We start from the raw sequence: 20,416 nt of genomic DNA, 5'->3' as shown, positions 1-20,416 counted from the left end.
AGACGCAAAGCACTACTGCTAATCCATAATTTTTTTCCCCCTTTTCTACTCCTTAAACTTTTGTTTCACTTGCACTTTCACTGACACTCTGTTTCCACATGGATCAAGTGTAGTCCCACAGATTCTCTGACATTTTTGAACCAGGAAAAGCGTTAAGTGAAGGCTCAGTTCCAGCAATTATTGCAATTATTCCCAATTAGTAACCCCTGTATTTGCCCAGCAGAAATGCTGTGAAAGAGGCACAGTAAACATTTTCTCTGGTTTTATGCATCCCAATATTAACATTACTGATCACACGTATGAAAATATTTTTTTAACAACCTGTGCTTCTCCTGACTGTTTTAACACTGAATAAATACTTCAATGCTCCCCGTTAGACAAAACCAACCTGTAAAAACCCAATAATTTAATTAATTTTGACACTGCAACACACTTCACTACCAGTTCTCATCAGAGAATGAGCTAGAGCTGCCAGAGTCTGAATCTGCATCTGTCAGCCCATCAAAATCCCAGTCTGCACTGGAGCCACTGTCATCGTCCTCCTCTGTGGAGAAGCTGTGGGCAGAGCTAAGGCACGCTGGGTAAACACGCGTTGAAACACATACGGGCCCCAGCGTGGACACGTACACCGCCATGATATTCTTCCACGTGTCCCTGGCCGGGTCGTACTCGTGGATGAGGACTCTGTTCTTGTTGTGCTGCAGTAAAGTCTGAGTGAGGAGGAGCAGCTTGCCGTTGTGTTGGATCACCTGATAATTTAGAGCTCGGCTGTCGATGGGAATGTCGCCGAGCCTCTTCCACTCACCCCTAGTGGGGCTGTAGGCTTTCACCACAGGGATGTCGCACACACAGACAATCTGGTCCTGGAACACACAGGCCTTGTGAAGCTTGTCTCGCCTCAGCGACCCACAGTGGCGCCAGCGGTTCCTCTTGGGATCGTAGCAAAGCATTCGCCTTTTGTTCACCACGTACAAGTGGTCATGTAGGGCTACCACCTGCATTTTACCCAGAGAATGAGGCAGAGGAGCCACAAACGTCCACTGGTTCCTCTGGACGCTGTAACACTCCACCTCCTTCAGTCTGGCATCCGTCACCGGGTTTCTTCCTCCCAGAAGGTACACATGCCCGTTGAGGTAGCCCATTCCAGAATGTATTCTGCCCAGTGGCCTCTCTGCCAACTCCTGCCAGCTGTTGAGCACAGGGTTGTAAAGCCAGAAGTGTTTCGAGAGGTGGGACGCCAAGTACAAGTTGTTTTCAGGGGTGGCACAGGCGATTAAGGACTCCATGGTGGAGCGTTTGTAATCCTGACTGCTCAGATCCTCTAAAGGAGGGGCCATGAAGTACAGGTCCTCCGAGTATGGGTCGCAGCACATTATGTTGTCATTAGGTAGGCCAAAGAAGAGGATCATCTCTTTTGCGCTCACACCTATTCTGTGTTTTGGCACATCCAGAGTAGCAGACATGACACAGCCGTCCTCGGGGGACTTGTTAAAAAATGATGCCAGGTATTTCTCAATGAAAGGCCTTGCCATGAGGCTCTCCAGGTAACACTTGTCCTTCTCAGTGAACAAGTTCCAGCGGACACACTTTAGTGCTTGCAGCGCATCCTCTTTTTTCTGTGCTGCGTTCACCTCGATCCACTGCAGAGCAGCCGAGCACACCTTCTTCTCACAATCCACATCCAGGGTGTCCAGAGACAGCAACTCCTTCAGCTGCTTCAGGTCCAGCTCGCAAAGATCCCCCCCATTACACACCAGGCCGAAGTTCCTGGCAATGAAAGCTTGCGCATTCTCCTTCAGCTCGGGGTTATCATAGGTGTCAGCAAATTTCAGTACCCCCACACAGTTAGACAAGTCCAGTCTCCTTGTCATGAAACTGGAGCAAGCTTTCCTGATGTACTCCAGCTGGAGCATGTTGGCCGCTGCATACAGCCTCTGCACGTTACTCTCCGTGATGGTCACCCTGCCCGTGTAGCAGTAATCGATGATGACGGACATAGACTCAGGATCGACCCCACGGATGACCACAGTTTCCTGCACGCTCTCGTTTAACCCACCGGTGAACATGCCTTTGAAGTAGGGGCTAGCAGCTGCCAGGACGTTGCGGCTGCAGAAGAAAAGTTGGCCGATGGCACCTCTGGTGGGGTTGCCGCTGTGCTCCAAAGACTCCTCTTCATACTCAACTCCGATAGTAACGTCCCCGAGCAGCCGGCAATCGTAAAGCAACTTCAACCCGTTCATCAAACCCCGAGCGTGATTGGCGTCCTCCAGCACCTCGGGACCACTGAAGCAACTCAGCGCCGAGGCCATTGTTGCAACTTAAGCGATTAGTTAGCTATTTCACGTCGGCCAGTGTTTCAAAAAGCACCGTGTGACGCGGTAAACATGCTCGGTAACGCCAAGTTCCCCGAGCTCTGATAATGACACGTCCGTTTACACGTGAAAATCAAACATAAGCAGTGTGGATAAATGCAACAGCGATTTAACAGCTGAACGGTCGCCGGGATGTCTGAAATCCGGCAGCTGTCGGCCTGTAAATGAGCATAATGTCACGGTCAAAGTAGAAAAAGACCCGCACACTACTTCCAAGGAGCTGCTTTACCGATAACGTTCATTTTCACTAAATTCCTCCTCGTTGCTGTTTTCTGTTTTGAGTGTAGCAGCTGGCACAAACGTCAACACGGCCAGGTTTTGAGCTACATATTCCGAGAAGAACTTCCACAATAAAGTACAGTTGTACGTATAGATATCGCGCGTTCTTTTAGTTCATCTTTTTAAGCAGTGCTATACGCTCTGGGTGGGTTTTAATATTCTATTTTGACCACGAATCTCATTTTAAAATACGCAAATTAGTATTTTAAATCAAATTAAACAAATTTAAAAAATCTTATTTTGAAGGCTTCTTTGATTAACTTCCACACTGGCTCGTTGCGCACTCATACAACCTTGCTTAAAAAAGAGTGCCCTCTGATTGGTTTGTGCAACTGGGTCAACTGAATTTGATTGATTGGAACATAATATGGTTCCTCCCACTACTTTCCCCTTTGCTAAAGCGGATAATTCTGGAAATTAAACAATGGACCTCTATGTCTTTTGTGTTTACTTGTATTTTTATATAATTGTGTTATATATATATTTTTAGAAACTAATACTATTTTGTAATAATCTTAATATATCTATATTTCTTATATGTTTATTTGTATTTTTATGTAATTGTGTTATTTCATTTTTATATCATTACCATATCTTCAATTAATCCTTATGTATTATTTCTAATTGCTCACGTGGTCTCAGTCCTTACTGCCTTTAAGCAAAATTATTAATGTAATCCTTTTACAGTCAAATTTTACATTTTGTCCTCAGATAATAATCAAATCAAATCAAATCAAATCACTTTTATTGTCACATCACATGTGCAGGTACATTGGTACAGCACATGTGAGTGAAATTCTTGTGTGCGAGCTTCACAAGCAACAGAGTTGTGCAAAATACAATAATGTAAACAAGCAAAATACAAGAATGGCTACATCTGAAACTAATAAATATATGTACAATATATAATAGTATATGCATTTCTGGATGTGTATACTAAATATTTTTCTACGTGTGTGTGTGTGTGTGTGTGTGTGTGTTAATTAGTTAATAAACTAACTAATAGAAGTTTAGTAAACTAAATTCTAAAAATAGATAATAGATTATTAAGCTGAGGTGAAGGCGGTATCATCATCTGTGGTGTCATCCTTTCATCCAACTCTCAGCGTGAATCAATAAATGTGTTTTATGAGTCCCTGCTCTCAGTTAGATAGTTGTCCAGCACATATTGCCACTATAAAACTATAATATTTTAATTTAATGCTTAATAACTCCCCAAACCCCATTTATGATTAATACTGAAGTCTCTATAGTCTGGCATGGGCTATTTATTTGATTTGCTGTAACACATTAGAGCTTCTTCTCTGTGGTATATGTGACAGCCAGACACTATGCATAAAAAATATGAAATATATTCATACCATCATTAAAAAATCATGTCCCTTGCACTGCAGTTTAGTATATGCATCATTCAGCCACATGTGCATATTGGCCCTTTATGGTCAGATGTTTGTTTAAATGCAGTATACATATCCACCAATAATTATCTCTCCTTAAAATGGTCCCATCAGCCATACCTTACTACAGACTTTTCCATTTACACCTGTGCTCTTTGTAGCCAACTATAACAACATATATACACAGTTGATCCACATAAACTGTCTTGACCTTTGTCGTTTGTACATCAATTAAAATAAATAAACTTTTTGAAATCAAAAGTTTATTTAGGATTCCAAAGACAGCCTTTATCCTTATTGCAAAGCTTTAATTTCTTGCACTACAAAAAGTAGCATATATCATGATTTGTTGGTTAATTGACTCTGAGTCCATTTGCTTCTTTGCAGTATCACATATGCACATGTAGAACACAAATTACAGACATAGCCACAGCTACTTGCGTTTTCACCCAGGTTTAAGTGAATCTACGACTTAGGTCGTTGATTTTACGTAGTGCGTCTCGGTTGTCGATGGTCCTGTGGACTGTGATGAGGAAGGGGAAGGCAGAGGGAAGCTCCACCCTTTGACTCAGTTTCTGGTGACCCCAGTGAAGGCAATGCAGTCTCTCAGCCAGGTCCCGTCTGCCAGCTCGTTCCAGTCCGTCTTGCAGCAGCTTGGTCTTATTTGGCTTGTCCCATGACTTCTCGTACCTGCAAATAAAGAGGGACCTCTAAAAAGTATTTCATGGAAAGAAGAGAAATTCACTGATGTATAAAAAGCCAAAAAAAAAAGAACTGTATAAAAGTGACAGAGTGTCTAGAGAGCCCAAGTGACCATGATAAAACACAAATAAGTTATTTAAGTTTCTCACATGAGATTGCTGGGCATCTGCTTCAATTTCTTAAGACTACAATGATTTCAGATGACGTATAAAATTGGACTAAACACTGCTAAGATAAACAGATGTTGCCTTTTGATTTAGAAACACCAGTTTCTAAACAAAGCACATGCTACTTTCAAAAGTATACACACAGACTTTACCAGCTTTCCAGCATGGCCTTGGCCTGGACACTCTTCTCTGTAGAGCTGGCGTGGAAGCGTCCTATCTCAGTTCTGTTGAAGCCAAGCTCATATGCCAAAACTGTCCACTCAAAACCAAGCTGCCTGGAAATCTCCTGCAGCGTCTTTAGATTGATCACAGCATCCTGTAGGCAAAAAAATAAATAAAAAAGAGGGGAGGGGGATTCCATTGAGAAAAACGATCTAGTATAAATGATCTGCGCAAAAGTGCAGAAGAAAGCAGATTAGACATACCTCCTGGGCTTTGTTGGGCATTATCAAAAACTCCAAAAGGTCAGCACTGTGCACTCAATATCTGTCTTCAGGTCTGGTTTAATGATTTTGTGCAAAAGATAAAAGATAAGAGATTTTAGTCACCTTTCCTGAGGTACAGTATGTTAAAGTAGGGCGTGTTTGAGTGTTACTCTGGAGATTTAAAATCAACATACTCACTTGTTAAACATTAGTCACTTTGTGACCACCTTGTGACACTAACAGCTGCCACAGTGAATCTTCCAAAACCTCAAAACCCCCTAACTGTAATGTGCTAAAACTGAATTCTACATTTATTTTTTGAGCAGTAGCTTCCATAATATCAGCGATATTAGCATTCAGATATACTTTACACTTGAAGGAATATAGGACTGAACTTGGTTTAGTATTGTATTTTTACTAGGGAAGAATACAGGAATATGGTTTCACCCTTAGACCACCATTACTCCAAATGCTTTTAAGCTGAGTCATATCTGAGTTAAAGAAGGCATAGAGTTTGAACTGCAGTAAGTAGAGCTACAACTCCCCATTCATCCATCCCTTCGCAACTTTTCGATGGCCAGGTCATGGGGGGCAGAAGTCTAAGTCCCCAGCCACCTGTTCCCAAACCAGCCAGGAGACATAATTTCCTTGGTCTGCTCAGGCATCTCGTACTAGTGGGAGATGCTCAAAACAACTGGAGGCGTTCAGACATAAAAACAAAAAGAATTGAGGCGTTTCTGTGTCCTAGAGAGCCTATAGTTATGCCTTCGTGGGCAACATGCTCCTGGTAGGGTTTCCACAGCTCATCACTGGCTGCAATCCCTTTCCCCTTTTGCAATTTACCTATTTTCCCCCTCGATTCTTTACAAACAATTTTAATGAAGAAGAATGAAAAAACGTTTTGAAATGCTTTTATTCACTTTAAAAATTCACTTCCTCTTTAATTTCTTGCCATCCATTAAAAGCATGAGGGCTCCTTGTGCAATATCACTGCAGCAGTTACGCTTATCAAAGAACATTTCGGAATTGAATGTAAACATTAAATAAAAAGAAACTAAACAAAAGATAAAGTGTGTACAAGGTCATTAATGGATCTAATACTGAATGTGTTAATCAGAATTCTGATCCAAAGTGCTGCAAGGTCCAGCCAATAAGTATAACTAACATAAATTACATTACTTCTTCTTCTTTTTCACTTTTTTTTTTTACAGGCACGGGAAGTAACAAAATTCCAACTTCAGGTTCAACTTCATATCTGACACCACAGCCTGAAAAAAATAGTACTTCCGAAACTAATCATATGAAATCATTAAAAGCATGTACAAAAGCATGGGATATATTTTTCTAAGCTTTCGGTTGGAGAGAGACGTTTATTCTGCTCAATGCAAGAATTAACAACGACAAACCAAGAAACACATATCAGAGAGGATCTGTTTCACATTTAACAGCTGATTATCAGAGTATTGCCTGGTTGTTTCATGGTGTGTCAAGTCAAGGTTAAGATCCAGCCTGCTGGACCTGCACGCTCAACAGTCCTCACTTTGTCCTTCAGCAAGGAGTAGTGCTTATATTCATGATATCTGTCACTCTCACAGGTCGCAGCCCAAGTCTAGAGACCTGCTGAAAGAGACATTTTAAATCAGCTGGTGCCTACACAGCGATACCCTGTGCACCTCTCAAATTTCAGCTTATTTGGGTTCAGTAGCAGCCATCTTTCCAGCTGCCGTCCCTCAGGGCACTCAGAGCAGCCAGGCTCTTTGGAGGAGTAAGCAAACTGCAGACAGAAAAAAACCCAATATTATATAAGCATATAAGTTAATCAAAGATAAATAAAAAGATCCATCATCCCACAAAGAATCTTGTCTGTTTCTTTTAAAAGTTTCAGGAATCAGACCTGTGAATCCAGTGTGGTAGGTGAGAATTCTACCATTGAACCACCGATGCCACACCTAAAGATTGCTACATTACCACTCACCCACATGCTGAAAACACTAATAGTCTGACCAGGTTTGTCATCATATACTTCAATTGATTAACCAATTCATGGCTCAGAAAATTATTTTTTTACTGTCATCAGAGGATGAATTTTACCACCTCTGGTGATCCCCTGAGATAACCTTCTCATCAGGTCTAAATTTGAAGTTATCAAGTGCCTTTTTGCACATGCTCGTCAGTACTCATGTTGTTGTAGTTCTCCTTTAAACCCAAAGGAGTTAGCATATGTGTGCTTACCTGCGCGTGGGTTGGGTGATTTTACTGGGACGTGGAACGCCACTTGTTCCTATGAAGGAGGCTGGCCGAGGGAGGGAACTGCGGGGGACAGCTGACTGGTTGGTGCTGGTGGGTTTGAGGGCCTGTGGCAGCAAACTAATGCTGCTGCTGGGTTTGAGGGGTTGAGGCAGCGCGGCACTGCTGGAGATGGAGTTCAGACTGGCAGAGGTGGACAGAGAGGTGGAGGTGGGTCCCTGCTGGACTGTGGGGCTTACGTAGGCTGTCGCTTTTAGAGTGTGTCGCGCTGTTGTAGGGAAACTCCCGACACTCTGGACTCGCTGACTGAGCTGGCCTGGGGAAGGAACTGAAGGAATATTGTGAAGCAAAAGTGTCACTGCAATCCCTAGATTTTTAGTTGTCATCATTAGGCTGAGCGTTAACAGTTTATAAAAGTGATTTTTTCCTTTCTTTGATCATTCGCACACATAAAAACAGGCGTCTTACTGGAGGATTGAAGTCGTGCAAGCCCACTCGATGAGTCAAAGCTCTGGCTGTTCCGGAGGGAGGGCATCGTTGGCAAAGAGGAGGGACCGTGGGAGGGTGGGTTGACAGGGGAAGCCAGGCATGGAATGCTGGGGACACTAGGCATGCTGGGAGCTCGGATCAGGTTGGGCATGCTTCTTCGCAGCTTGTCTATGCAACAACATCAACAAAGCTGATCAGGTATTGCAGGTGCCCAGTTAGCATTTTTTTTTTTTGGCTTTTCAAAGTTTTAGGATTTTTTAGGGGACATTTTGGTGAATATGAAAGTAAGCGCTTTTAGCAAATATTTAATACATAGCATTTTCTCCTGTAGAAACACATCTTAGTTTTACACTTTAAATTTAAGCAGAATGACACGTCATATCCATTAATGAATGAATCTTTTCTTGTGGTCCACTCAAAATGTTGCACTATTCTTTTATCTATACTGACTTAATTGAACTTAGGACTTTAAAGAGGGGGAAAGTCTAATACTTGCTCCTTAAAGTAACAGCAGTATCAGTCTTAGACAGTCATGCAGTTATCTCTATAGACTGATATCTGCATATAAAGACACGCAATCTGTAGAGAAGGGACAACTGTGCTTTAATAGCTTTCTGTTTGCATTCCTCTTTTAGTCTAATTACATCTGAGCGGGCCTTGGTTGCATGCAGATAAACAGTGTGTGAAGAGCAAAATGATTGCATTTGCTGAAATGCAATCTTGAAACACTTAGCTATCACCTGATTAACATTTATCAGATTTTAAAATCTCTTCAGCATTTATAAAGATTGACATGCTGATAGAACAAGAAGTGTGGTCTACTGGAAGTCCAAAGATACTGACTGATCACTGAGTTTTTAACAGTCCTCTATCAGACATGTTCCCAGATCAGATCAGGTCACTCACCTGTGCTATTTGTGTATACTGTTTGTGTCTCTGTGATCAGGCTAGAGGGTCCAGAGTACTGGGAGTGTCCACTGAGTGAAAACTGATGGGTGGTTGAGCTGCGTCTGCAGTCTCTGAAACTGGAGAAGGTGTGAGAGTGGGGCAGGCTGCCCCGCTGCATAGAGCCTGTGCGGAACAGTCGAGGCTGGGGAGGTGGGAGCTGGTCGTAACCCTCGTCCTCCTCGTCCTCCTCCTCGAGATCCATCTGACTGCGCCTGAGGGTGTGCAAGGAGAAGCTGGAGCTGCGACGGCTGGCCGTGGCTGTGGCTGAGGTAGAGGCGTAGTCTTGTCGGAGGCCTACAGGGGCGACAAATCAATGCATTTGTCCGAGGAAAGCACGAACCCTACGTGGTATAGGACACATTTCCTTCTGGAGGCGCCCCTCATTCATTATTCACTTACTGAATCGGCAGACCAGACTGATATAGAGAAGTTTATTCTGAAATGTCCTGCATAATTTAATAGCACACAAGCGCATCAAGATATCACTTCCTTTCAACTTCGTAAAGGTCAAACATTTATGTTAGTGTCAGCCATTTATTGGCAATGTTGCACAGTAATCTTTTCCAGTCTCTCCACAAGGCAGTGCATTACTGTTTACAACCAGAGTGGCTGTCAAACAAACACAAAAATCTCAGTCCACGAGGGCCGGTGTCCCTGCAGGTTTTAGATCTCACCCTGGGTCAACACACCAGAATCACATGATTAGCTCATTACAAGGCCTCAGGAGAACTTAAAGACATGATGAGAAGGTAATTTATCCATTTAAATCAGCTGTAATGGATCAAGGACACATCTAAAACCTGCAGGGACACCGGCCCTCGTGGACTGGGATTGGGGGCCCCTGCTGTAGTGTATATATAGAAGTGTTCACGCATTAGTGTTTAAAGCAATGTCAAACAATTTTCATGCCTTACAACAAATTTGTGGGTGGCTGCAGGTACGTAGAGAAGAACTTCAGTGTGACAGTTGGTGTCTGATTAAGGACTGTTTATGCTGAGGCAAGAGTGATTTGCAGCTCCATGCCATCTATCACTGTACCTGCTGGTGTCCAATCAACACCGAAAGACTTGATTCATACGTCTCAAATATTCTCTTATGTTTGGATGACATGAACTCCAACTGTGTTTTCAATCTCATAAAAGGACAGCATTGGCACATACTGCTTTGGCAAAGGGTCAGTTAATCAGTTTCCTATGAGCAGTGTTTCTAAATGTTTCAAAATGTCACACTTTTCCACAATCAAGTTTTCAGATTTCTCGGCAGACTTTTCAGACCATGTCTGCCATCTAGATGCAAATAATAAATGTTTATTTTGTAAACAAACTGCCTTACTTAATATTTAATATTTTAGAAGAGAAGAAGGGTTATAAAAATATAGAGCATTATGTGGATGAAGCAATGTGTTAAATATTAAATTCTATGTTGTGACACTGACTGGATATTCTGACTGCAGTTTGATATAATGGCTGCATTGTAAAATTATTATGGGTAATTGTATATAAAAAACTATATTTTTAGATAGGTGCAGATATATAATCATGGATCACAGCATGAATATGTATATATTCATGTAGAAAGAGACTGTGTTTAGATATGTATATGTATTTATAGCTAGTGCATATGTAAATATTAGGCTATATAATCAGGAACACAAATATATGATAAATTAAATAGGGGGAAAGGAAGTGAACAGGAAATGGTAGATATTTGGGGGATTTCAGTCAATGGGGTTTCATCACAATAATATAATACTTGTCTTTTATTTTGTTCTTGTGTGAGTTTCTTTCAATTATTAACATTTGATACTTAAATGTTCAAAATAAAGATTTCATTCATCCATATATTCTGACTGCATTCTATATATGTGCGGTTAGTTCATACCAATCATTTAACCCAAAATTCAAACAAGTTAAATGCACGGTATTTTACTCAAGTTGACCAAGTTACCTTCCTTTCCTCCATCACTAAGTAACTTATATGATGGTTATTATGATGTGACTGTGATGTTTTGTTCAGGGATCTTCCAGTTTCACACAGTTTCAGGCACTTGTGCAGAGCTGTTTTCCAGTCCTGTGATGCACAGGCGTAGAGGCAGCTCTGCGTAGGAGTGCGCTATGCGTCGGGTGTCGTACTTCTTGCCTTCCTTTTCTCGACTGTAGCCCACGCTTTCTAACACATTGGTAAACATTTTGGCTGCGATGGCTCCCTGCTTCAAATGCCTCGAAAAACATTCTGCTTATATCATTTTTATTAGCAGAGATGAGAAGAAATTAAGAGGAGCAGTCTAGAAACATTAACAGTTTCCTAGATTTTGCTTTTCTAATTCATTCAATTATTTGCTGTAACAGTTCTACAAAGCCTAGCAAAGTGCCTCTGCAAGCAGCTGCTGTCCTTTGCGTAAGCCATAATTCAAACCACCGACCACATTTCTATGTCGGAATATAAAGTGGACAAAACACACACAATCTGACAATACCATTGCAACCCATCACGACCTCTATCTGTAGCAGCGTTTCCTCAAATTTCTCCTATTTTCCCTCACATTTTGTATGAAACATCTAAACAGTCCACTCACTCTCCTCCTGAAGTCGTGCCATGACCTCCACATCTGTCATGTCCTGCAGTTTGTAGCTCATGGAGATCGAGTCATCTTCCAGCTCTGACACACCCACCTCGCTGTCCAGGGAAGACTGAGGGGTAATCGCCGCGTGCCGACGGCCCACGTCTAAAAAAAACAAAACAAAAACAAAAACATGCACGTCAACATCCCAACATTCACTTTCAAAGCATTTCTCTGACCACGTCTCTGAGTTGTGAAATTTATGTGTACATAACTGTCGCAGATGGATGGTAACTCACACCTGATGAAACTGTAGAAATTAATGACACGGCAGAGGAGACGTGTTGCGGGTGATTTCTTACTGTGGAGAGTGGAGTTTGACAGGAAGGTGGGTGTTCTGTCAGCGAGGCTGCAGCTGGCCCTGAGAGGGAGACTCGGCTGGAGATAGGACTGACCAGATGACGGCAACGGAGCTTCAAAGGAGAAAATCACAGCACGAGAGAGAAGAAATTCAATCACTGATGACTAGCCTAACCTGCACTCTCTGCTGTTTGTGTTAATATAGAACACAGATGAACGAGCTGAAGGAGCTGTCTTCTGGTGGAGTCTGAAAGTGCTTGCCTCCATCTGTTTGAGGGTATGACCTTATAATCTCCTCCCTGCAGTTTGGTGTAATCTGATTGTAAACTCCAAGGAGCAGGTTGTTTAAGAATCTGGGTTATGTAGCGAGTTCCAAAAGCATTTTGGAAGCAACAGATGCTTTTGGCTCGATGTTGTTATTACTTTTGGATGAGACAACAACTATGAGGTCAGCAGAAACGGTTTTAATACGAGCAATGACGATTATTGCGCCCTAAAGGCTAAAAGGCTTTGAATGTTGCCAATGCAAAATTTTAGCTTTTGCATTATGTGAATTTTTTCCTGTCATTTGCTTTGTTTTGTGATGTTGTTAGATTTTGTTTTCAAGGGGTTAGAGATGAGTTACCTTGCAAAAGTTGCCCAATTTAAAGAGAAACGAGATTAAACATTACCGTCAAGGTGTCACTATGTTAGCATGCTTCAATTAATTCGAATTAACTAATTAATTAAGTTACAATGACTCTTTAAAAAAGAAAACTGTTTTTTTAATGTTTCATTATCGCCCACTCGCACTAGAGTAAAACCTGGATGGCAACATCCAATTACCTGGTGATTGCACTGATAATTTTTGCTTTCAACCAATGGATTGGCCCTAGATGCATAGAGCATGCAACTCCCTCAACTTCTGAGCAACCAGAGGAATGTCAACTGCAAAGGTCTGGTGGGAGGCAACCTGTCTCAGACTGCCATCCTGTGTGCAAGGTGTCACTTTGCAATAGAGGACTTGTTTCCGCTGGCTGTGTTCTGGTTAAATTCAACTAATTGCAGTCGTGGTCCTCGTCTCCATTTCAAAAACAATGAGCTCATGTTCAAGTTTATTGTACACTTTGATCGTGCCACAGTCTCCAAAGACTGTTTCATCTAGTATGACTGTACCATTGTTGAAATCACTTCCAAGCATCTTTATTTATAAGGGCCAAATCACAGTCACCTCGAGGCACTTTATATTGTAAGTTAAATACCCAGTGGACTGGCTATGTATGTGTGTGAATGTGCAAACCCATTAGGATTCATCTTTGTCTGTAGAAGATCATCAAATCAAACAGTTTTTGAGAGATTTCAGTTTGGGCCAAATCGGGGAACCAATCAATAAACTTTCATTTCCATCCACAGGCCAACTCTGACAGCATGCTTACAAATGAGATAATAAGAAACGTAATAATCCCCCACCCCCCAAAAAAATAATGGCTCTTTTAAATAGTGAAACTTACCATTTAACAAATTAGTTTGTTTAGTGATTTCAGTTTGTAGGTACATACTGACCCACTAAGCCTACCAGATGTAAGAGTGTCTGTTTTGTGGTTAGCAGGAATCAGATGTGTATTGGTGTTACCTGAGGACTCGGTTAGTGCAGCAGGTTTAGTGTAAGGCAGGATGGGGCAGCTGAGGGTGGAGAGCCCCTCTATGCAGCTGTACGGACGAACGGAGGACACTCCTCGCCACCGCTTTGCTAGAGACAGGATTGCAGGGAAGGGCATGTTAGTCTGATTGCTTTAGCATGTAGCACAAACATACAGTACATGGGTTATATATTTTAAGACACTCTGGCCAAATGTTAATCTGCTTCTAGCAGATCAGTACTGACCTTGCAAATGTCTGAGCTCGGACAGAAGAGGCTCATACAGTAAGACGAGGTTTAGCTTACCACTGCGGCTTATTGGGCTAAACCGCAGTTATCTTTTGGCTAGGTCTCAGGATAAGCAGGGATTGTGCATGTAGGCTACAACCCATTCCCAAAATCAGAATTAGATTTACTATGAACTAGTTTTTTTGGTGTACACGGTTTATTTATAGTCCTTAAATGTGATTTTCATTACTTTATTCATTTTATGGTTCAACACTACAATAACAGGGATAGCACAGTAGGTAGAGTGGTGGCCCCATGATCGGAAGGTCGGGGGTTCGACTCCACTGAACGGCTACCCTGAGGTACCCCGAGGTACCCCTGAGCAAGGTACCGTCCCTACACACTGCTCCCCAGGCGCTGCATTGGTGGCTGCCCACTGCTTCACTGGGTGAATGGGTTAAATGCAGAGGAGCTATTTCCCTATGGGGACTAACACACACACTTTACACTTTACACTTAACATGCACTTTATTAACGGCAACTAAGAGCATTTGGGTTTGGGTTACCAGATTGTTTGCTGTCATATCTATTAATTTCTGATAAATAGCCATTAAAGCAATTAGTTGCAATATAAAAAACCCTAGCTACAGGGTACACTTTTAGAGGATGATACTATTATTCTTGTTAATTAATGCCAACTAGCAGTGAGTAAATTCAGCTTGGTTACATAACGTGCATTCAGTGTGTCTGATTGGTAGTCTGAGAGGGTTACACCTGACAAAGTGGAGCGTTCGGCACTCCTGACACAAATAAGCTCAAACTCCACTGGATGAAACTAGCATTCACAGCCAGTTGCACCAACAATGGCTGCTGGCTCTCAAATACAAGGATGTATTCATGACCCCGAGGAGGAGAGCCAGCCTTCCCCGAATACAGCTTTAAAGGAAGAAGAGAACCGTCAACGGCACAAACACACACCAAAAAACATCAACACAGACACTAACAAATATGCATTATCAGGTCACAGTGTGGAGACCACCCACAATTAATATGAAAATATTCCATCACAGGAAATTCTTTCGGATATTAAAGTCAAAGCACGCAGGTGAGCAGCATATAGAGCTTTGAAAGTACGAGTCTCTTGCACAGGCTCTTGGTGCAGGGAGTGCTGAGCGAATCTGACTCGACAACCCATTTAATGTAAGCATGTTTCTATGGTAACCATATCCCCATGCATGAGAGCAGAAACTATAAAGCACCAGATCTGAAACTGGGCCCAGCAGCAAATATATATTTAATAGCACGCAAGTATATGAGCCGTAATGATTTTGGATTTAGGTTAGCTCGTACATATGTCCCATTATCATTTCTGAAACCTCAATAAACCCCTTGCCCCACTTAGTGGAAACATGCTTAGAGAAAAGGATATTATAGCATGCAAAGACTTTGCTTTGGTCTGCCACGAGTAAAGGTTATGCAGCTGTTAGTAAAACAAAAACTGTGAGGATAATGACAGAGACCGTGTTAAAATGAAAGCAATGGTGGATAAAATGCACCGTCATTGTCAGCAGTAATATTGTTGGTAACTAAGTTGGGTTTCAACCATCTAATCCTTAAACAACTTTTGTTTCAATGACTTTGCTAAAACAGTATTAACATATACATTTAGCACAAAAACTAAGGAAATTTGAGTTTGGTCGACTATTTCTTTGTTGTAACAATGCTTCTTGACGATAACTGTTGGAAAGTCTGTTTATTTCCCCTTAAATGCTGCCATATTTGCAAGAAAAATGCATTTGTGTGTTGAGCAGCACAGCTGAGTATGTAGGTTGCGCCTGTGAAAAGCTGGTGACCAGCATGTGAGGAGGAGGTGGAAGGCTATTGTGGCCGTGTATGTTTCCTATACATGCTACAAAGGCCCCTGTTTGTTAAATGAATACATTGTTAAGCTGTCAGTATGTCTTGTTTCTTCAGACTTCAATCATCCAATCCAATAAACAACACGAAACAAGAGTCAAAAGCAGAATGAGCTGTTTGCTGTTGGCAGAGAAGATCTGGCAGGTTTTCATAGATTTGGCAAAAACTCAGAATCAGTATGAAACTGCAGTGATTCAATCAGGCCGGCCGCAAACTGCAGACATACCTGTGATACTAGTTCATCATTCAAGAAAGTGACAACAGCTGTACGACATATATGTAAGTGACAGAGTTAAAATCAGCATGTGTTTTATGGGAATGTTTTTTCCCAGAAGAAGCTGTGGAGAAAGAAAATTTAAGGCTGTGAGATGTAGTCATCTTACTTTGAACAGCCATAAAGCATATAGACCAGCACAGGCCAAAACTGAAAGGCTGTTAATGTGCTCATGGGCATATTGTTATTAATATACATGCTTTTAATATAAGATCAATAGTCTATGTTTTAATATCATAGTTACTGTCACTACGGAAACGCCATTTGATTCAAAGACTAAGTAGCTACAATAATAACAGATTTATCGATTCTAGATAATCACAATAATCAAACTGTTATGATCATATAACAGATAAAGGAAAAGATAAAATCAGATCAAGACTGGATCGTCCATTATGAAATCTCATACAGCACAATATTTGTAATACCGTAGTTTCATGCTTAATTCTCATAATGCTGTATGTGAAAACTATGAGTGGATTGAGTTATGAGTTACTCATGAAAATAGGTAATTAGGTGACATATAAGTCTCGCAAAATGTATATCAAATATGTTTTTTTAATAATTTATTTTGCAGGCTACACTTTATACTTTATTTTTATTTATAACCTGTATTTAAATTTAAAATGTAAAAATTCCATCACTTAAAATATACTTTTTTCATAAAATCCAGTAAAATCAGGCTGTTATTAGAGGTTCAGATGGTGCAATGATGATAACTTAATGAAAGCTTTATAATTATTTCTGCATTATTTTGCAGTGAACACAGGGTTTAGCCTTTCATGAACACACATCAAGCTCTTCCAAGGTGATCTTTCTTTAATTCATGTATAAATATCTTCATCTTTAGTGGATCTTAAGTACAGCCTGAGATGTGTACACGTGAGTCCTCTGCTACTCCAAAAATAACCACTCACTGAGAACACAGGGTGAAGTAAAACTCACAACTTTAAAGAGAGAGCGAGTGAAATGTTGGAGCCGGTGAGCTCTGTGCAGTGAAAACCTCCCACGGTTCACACGCTGCAGAAGAAATTCTGCTGCACATGGAAACATTTTGTGTGAAGTGTTTTTCAGCTTATGATCACATTTCAGCAGCCAGCGAGGCGGATGTGGCCACACCTGGGGCTAAGTACACTGTACCTTGGTCCAGTCTGTGACAGAGGGTCATTTTAGCGAGCTCCACCTCAGGCCCCGGGTGGTCCAGTACCTGCCTGCACCACTGGAGAGGGCTGAGGAAACTGTGGCCATGCAGCTTAGCTTTGGGACTCACATACAGCCTGGAAAATGCAGCAAAAAAACTGTTAGATCTTGTCACCTTTACAGGCAGCCCATGTTCTTTTTTTTACACACAAAACACAGATGATAAATTAACTCGGGGCTGCTGTGTATTTGCAGTGCAATCAAAAAATAGTTGCTAGAGAGCAAAGAAAATAAATAGCAGCTCAAGATCTCAAAGAGTGTGTTTTACAGCCCCAACATTTCTCAGCTGCTATTACCCAGTGAAATAAAACCACTGTGGCTGTGTGATTTTTATACAATCCAAATGCCAACCAAATGCCCTAAAAGCTTCTACAACATGGGAAGAATCTCTGGGACCCAGACTTGGAACTGAAACGGAAAATGGACGGACCAAATGCATAGACTTGCAAATGGCAATGTTATCTTTTCTGTTGTGAAATTTAGTCAATGATCAATTAGATGGAATTTATTTTTATGTAGTACATGAAATTATCAACCTATTTATCAGCAAATCTCTTCTTCTTCTTCTTTCTTTACGGATCGCCACAGCACATCTTCTGCCTCCATCTCACCTCATCCTCTACCATGAGTGAAAATAATTTAATTGACCTTTATCGTCAGCCAGAAAAGAAATTAAATAAATCCCAAGAAATTGCACGTTTGTCACTGTGTGTGTGCCTGTAAATCCTAGTATACTAGGTTCCCGGCCTGAAGCTAAATATCTAAGGAAAAGAAAACTTGCCAGACAGAACTGGGCTTTTTTCCCCTCCAGCAACTAGGCCACAGCATTACACTGACTTGGGGGTGGAAGGGTAATTGTGTTAAATGTAGTAAAGCTATACCAGCACAGCGGCTGAACTGTATCTCATCAGCACTGCATTCAGCTGTGTGCTACATTTTCCACATCGTCACACCAGATACATAAAGCTGGAAACGGTTCAGCAGTCAGATACCTTAGTCTACAGCCTGTGCTTCAAAGTAGTTCAGCCTATGGCTGAACACAACACACAAAGCCGAGCTGTTTGATCAGAGGCTGAAGGGGGGTCATTGTTTCTAATTTCATCCAGCGCTGCCTACTCTGAATAGATACCTATGCTGCACGCACAGTGCATGCTGGGATGCCCAAAGCTTGTGTCAGATCTGGTTTTTATTGTTTTGCTCCTCGTGTAAGAGTCACTCTATTTGCCAGAGTCTGTAAGTCTGTTCCACCAAAACAGATGCAATCAATACATACGATACATGACATACACTGCCTCAAAATGATGGCTGGTTCACTGTCATGTGGCCCATGAAGCATGTATTAGGGTCAGACCAACAGAGGGGGAAACTGACTTTCACTGTAAATTCAAACAAGGCATGTAATGAACTGGTAGACATAAACAGAGCAGTTACCAGCTATCAGGCTCTAAGACGGGGAGCACGACGTTGAGGTCCAAAATCTCAACCTCATCCAAAACAGTCGTGTCTCCAGCGGCGCCGCTGTCCTCCACAGCGGCATCAGGAGACGCCGAGCTCGGCTGAAAATAGGCGAAAGGTTCCTCCGCTGAGCCTCGAGGTGCGGGGACACTTGAAACGTCATATTTAGCAGAGAAGCTGTCGCTCGCGCACGCCGTACCCCCGTGCAGACACGACAACGAGGTCTGAAGATGAGGGCCGATGGAGCAATTGTTTACAGCGTTCGCTCGAGTCCGCAATTGTTCGTTTTGCTTCTCCAATTTTCGCACCAGTTCCTGCAGCTTGAGCACCTCGAGCTCCGCGCTGGTAATTTTATTGTTGCCATTGACGTCTGCCATCATCTGGGGGTTCAACACCTCTGCTTCCATTTGGTAAAAAACACATTGAGATGGGCGGAAAAATAAAGCACGGCCTGCCTGCAGAGGGTCCTCTTCTATTCAGAGAGGGTGTCCAGATTCCCCCCTTTAAGCTGCTACACACACTCTCACAGATACACACTGATGATGCTGCTGCTGCTGGGATGACTGCACAGGCTCCATCTGATTGGTCAGCAGCTTGGAGTTCAACTCCCATCGCACCACTGCTGAGGAAGTATTTATTATAGGCACACACAGAGCGGATAACCTGAATGTTATTCTCAAGCTACACTTTCGGTCTTGCACACAAACAAAAAAAAAAAAACTAAAAAACGACCCCCCCCCCCAAAAAAACAAAACAAAACAAACAACAACAACAACAACAACAAACAAACAATATAAGTAGCCCAGTACAACTGTGGGGGGGCATTTAAAAAAATACTCATTTATTTTTTTTAAAAATAACAAAAAAGTAGCTACAGCAATGGCAACCACTTCAATATGTACTCCCGTTTCGCTGCTTGTTAATGCAGTTATGTTTGCAGGTACATTTAAGCATGCAGACATGGTCAAGACAACCTGCTGAAGTTGCAACATAGCATGAGATTGGAAAGGAAAGGAGATTTAAGTGACTTTGAATTTGGCGTGGTTGTTGGTGTCAGACAGCCTAGTCTCAGTATTAGAGAAACTGCGGATCTACAGGGATTTTCCCACACAACAATCTCTAGTGTTTACAGAAAATGGTGGAAGTGAGCAAAACGTGTGTGGGTCAAAAAGCCTTGTTGATGTCAGAGGGTCAGAGGAACATAACCGGATTGCTTTGAGCTGATAAGAAGGCAGTCACTGAAACAAACATTCGTTACACCCAAAGTATGCAGAAGAGCATCTCTGAATATACAACGTGATGAACCTAAAGGGTGCACACACTCACCAAAAATGCACCATAGTGATTTGAAAAATGTTGCCTGGTTTGATGAGTCTCAGGGTTTTTTTGTATTCAGATGGCGGAGTCAGAAATTGTAACGAATGCGCAACGTGTCAGACCAGCAGCAGAAGACCACACCAGGTGTCACTCGTTAAGCTCAGCCTACAGTTTGCATGGATCACCAAAAGTGGACATCCCTTTATGACTACAGTGTATCCATACTCTGATGGCTGCTTCTAGCAGGATAACGTGCCATGTCACAAATCATCTCAAACTGCTTTTTTGTGACATGACCACAAGTTCAGTGTACTCAAATGACCTCCAGAGTCACCAGTTCTCATCCACTGAAGTACTAACAGGAGATTGTCATTATATGCAACTTATAAATCTGCAGCAACTGTCTGATGCTGTCATTACAATGTTCGGCCTCTTTAGAAGTTCAAATTTAGCATAATTTA

At 41.9% G+C, this 20,416-nt stretch overlaps 3 protein-coding genes across 5 annotated transcripts; all 3 read right to left on the bottom strand.

Moving 5' to 3' along the window:
• Positions 1–391: 391 nt before the first annotated feature.
• Positions 392–2,453, bottom strand: kbtbd7 (kelch repeat and BTB (POZ) domain containing 7). The gene has a single exon (XM_026145708.2). The coding sequence runs from the start codon at positions 2,307–2,309 to the stop codon at positions 438–440; it is 1,872 nt and encodes a 623-aa protein (XP_026001493.1). The 5' UTR covers positions 2,310–2,453; the 3' UTR covers positions 392–437.
• A 1,841-nt stretch (positions 2,454–4,294) lies between these two features.
• LOC113008168 (uncharacterized) lies at positions 4,295–5,523 on the bottom strand. Its single transcript, XM_026145391.2, has 3 exons — positions 5,343–5,523; positions 5,070–5,233; positions 4,295–4,738 (listed from the first exon to the last, which is right to left on the bottom strand). Exons 1-3 carry the CDS (start codon positions 5,361–5,363, stop codon positions 4,504–4,506), a joined length of 420 nt encoding a protein of 139 aa, XP_026001176.1. The 5' UTR covers positions 5,364–5,523; the 3' UTR covers positions 4,295–4,503.
• Positions 5,524–6,237: 714 nt separating this feature from the next.
• On the bottom strand, positions 6,238–20,116 carry slain1a (SLAIN motif family, member 1a). 3 transcript variants are annotated; one of them, XM_080290596.1, is made up of 9 exons: positions 19,965–20,116; positions 17,124–17,260; positions 13,559–13,675; positions 11,949–12,059; positions 11,602–11,751; positions 8,985–9,320; positions 8,058–8,246; positions 7,575–7,917; positions 6,238–7,116 (listed from the first exon to the last, which is right to left on the bottom strand). In XM_080290596.1, the coding sequence occupies exons 1-9, from the start codon at positions 19,976–19,978 to the stop codon at positions 7,041–7,043; spliced, it is 1,473 nt and encodes a 490-aa protein (XP_080146722.1). In that variant the 5' UTR covers positions 19,979–20,116; the 3' UTR covers positions 6,238–7,040. The 3 variants fall into 3 exon arrangements, with proteins under 3 accessions (XP_080146722.1, XP_026001171.2, XP_026001173.2); XM_026145386.2 differs by lacking the exon at positions 19,965–20,116 and adding an exon at positions 18,615–19,186; XM_026145388.2 differs by lacking the exons at positions 8,058–8,246; positions 19,965–20,116 and adding an exon at positions 18,615–19,186.
• Positions 20,117–20,416: the final 300 nt, after the last annotated feature.

This window comes from Astatotilapia calliptera, chromosome 16 (genome assembly GCF_964374335.1).
Source record: "Astatotilapia calliptera chromosome 16, fAstCal68.1, whole genome shotgun sequence".
In the NCBI taxonomy this organism is placed as follows: domain Eukaryota; kingdom Metazoa; phylum Chordata; class Actinopteri; order Cichliformes; family Cichlidae; genus Astatotilapia; species Astatotilapia calliptera.
This window is presented reverse-complemented; position numbering and strand designations above follow the sequence as displayed.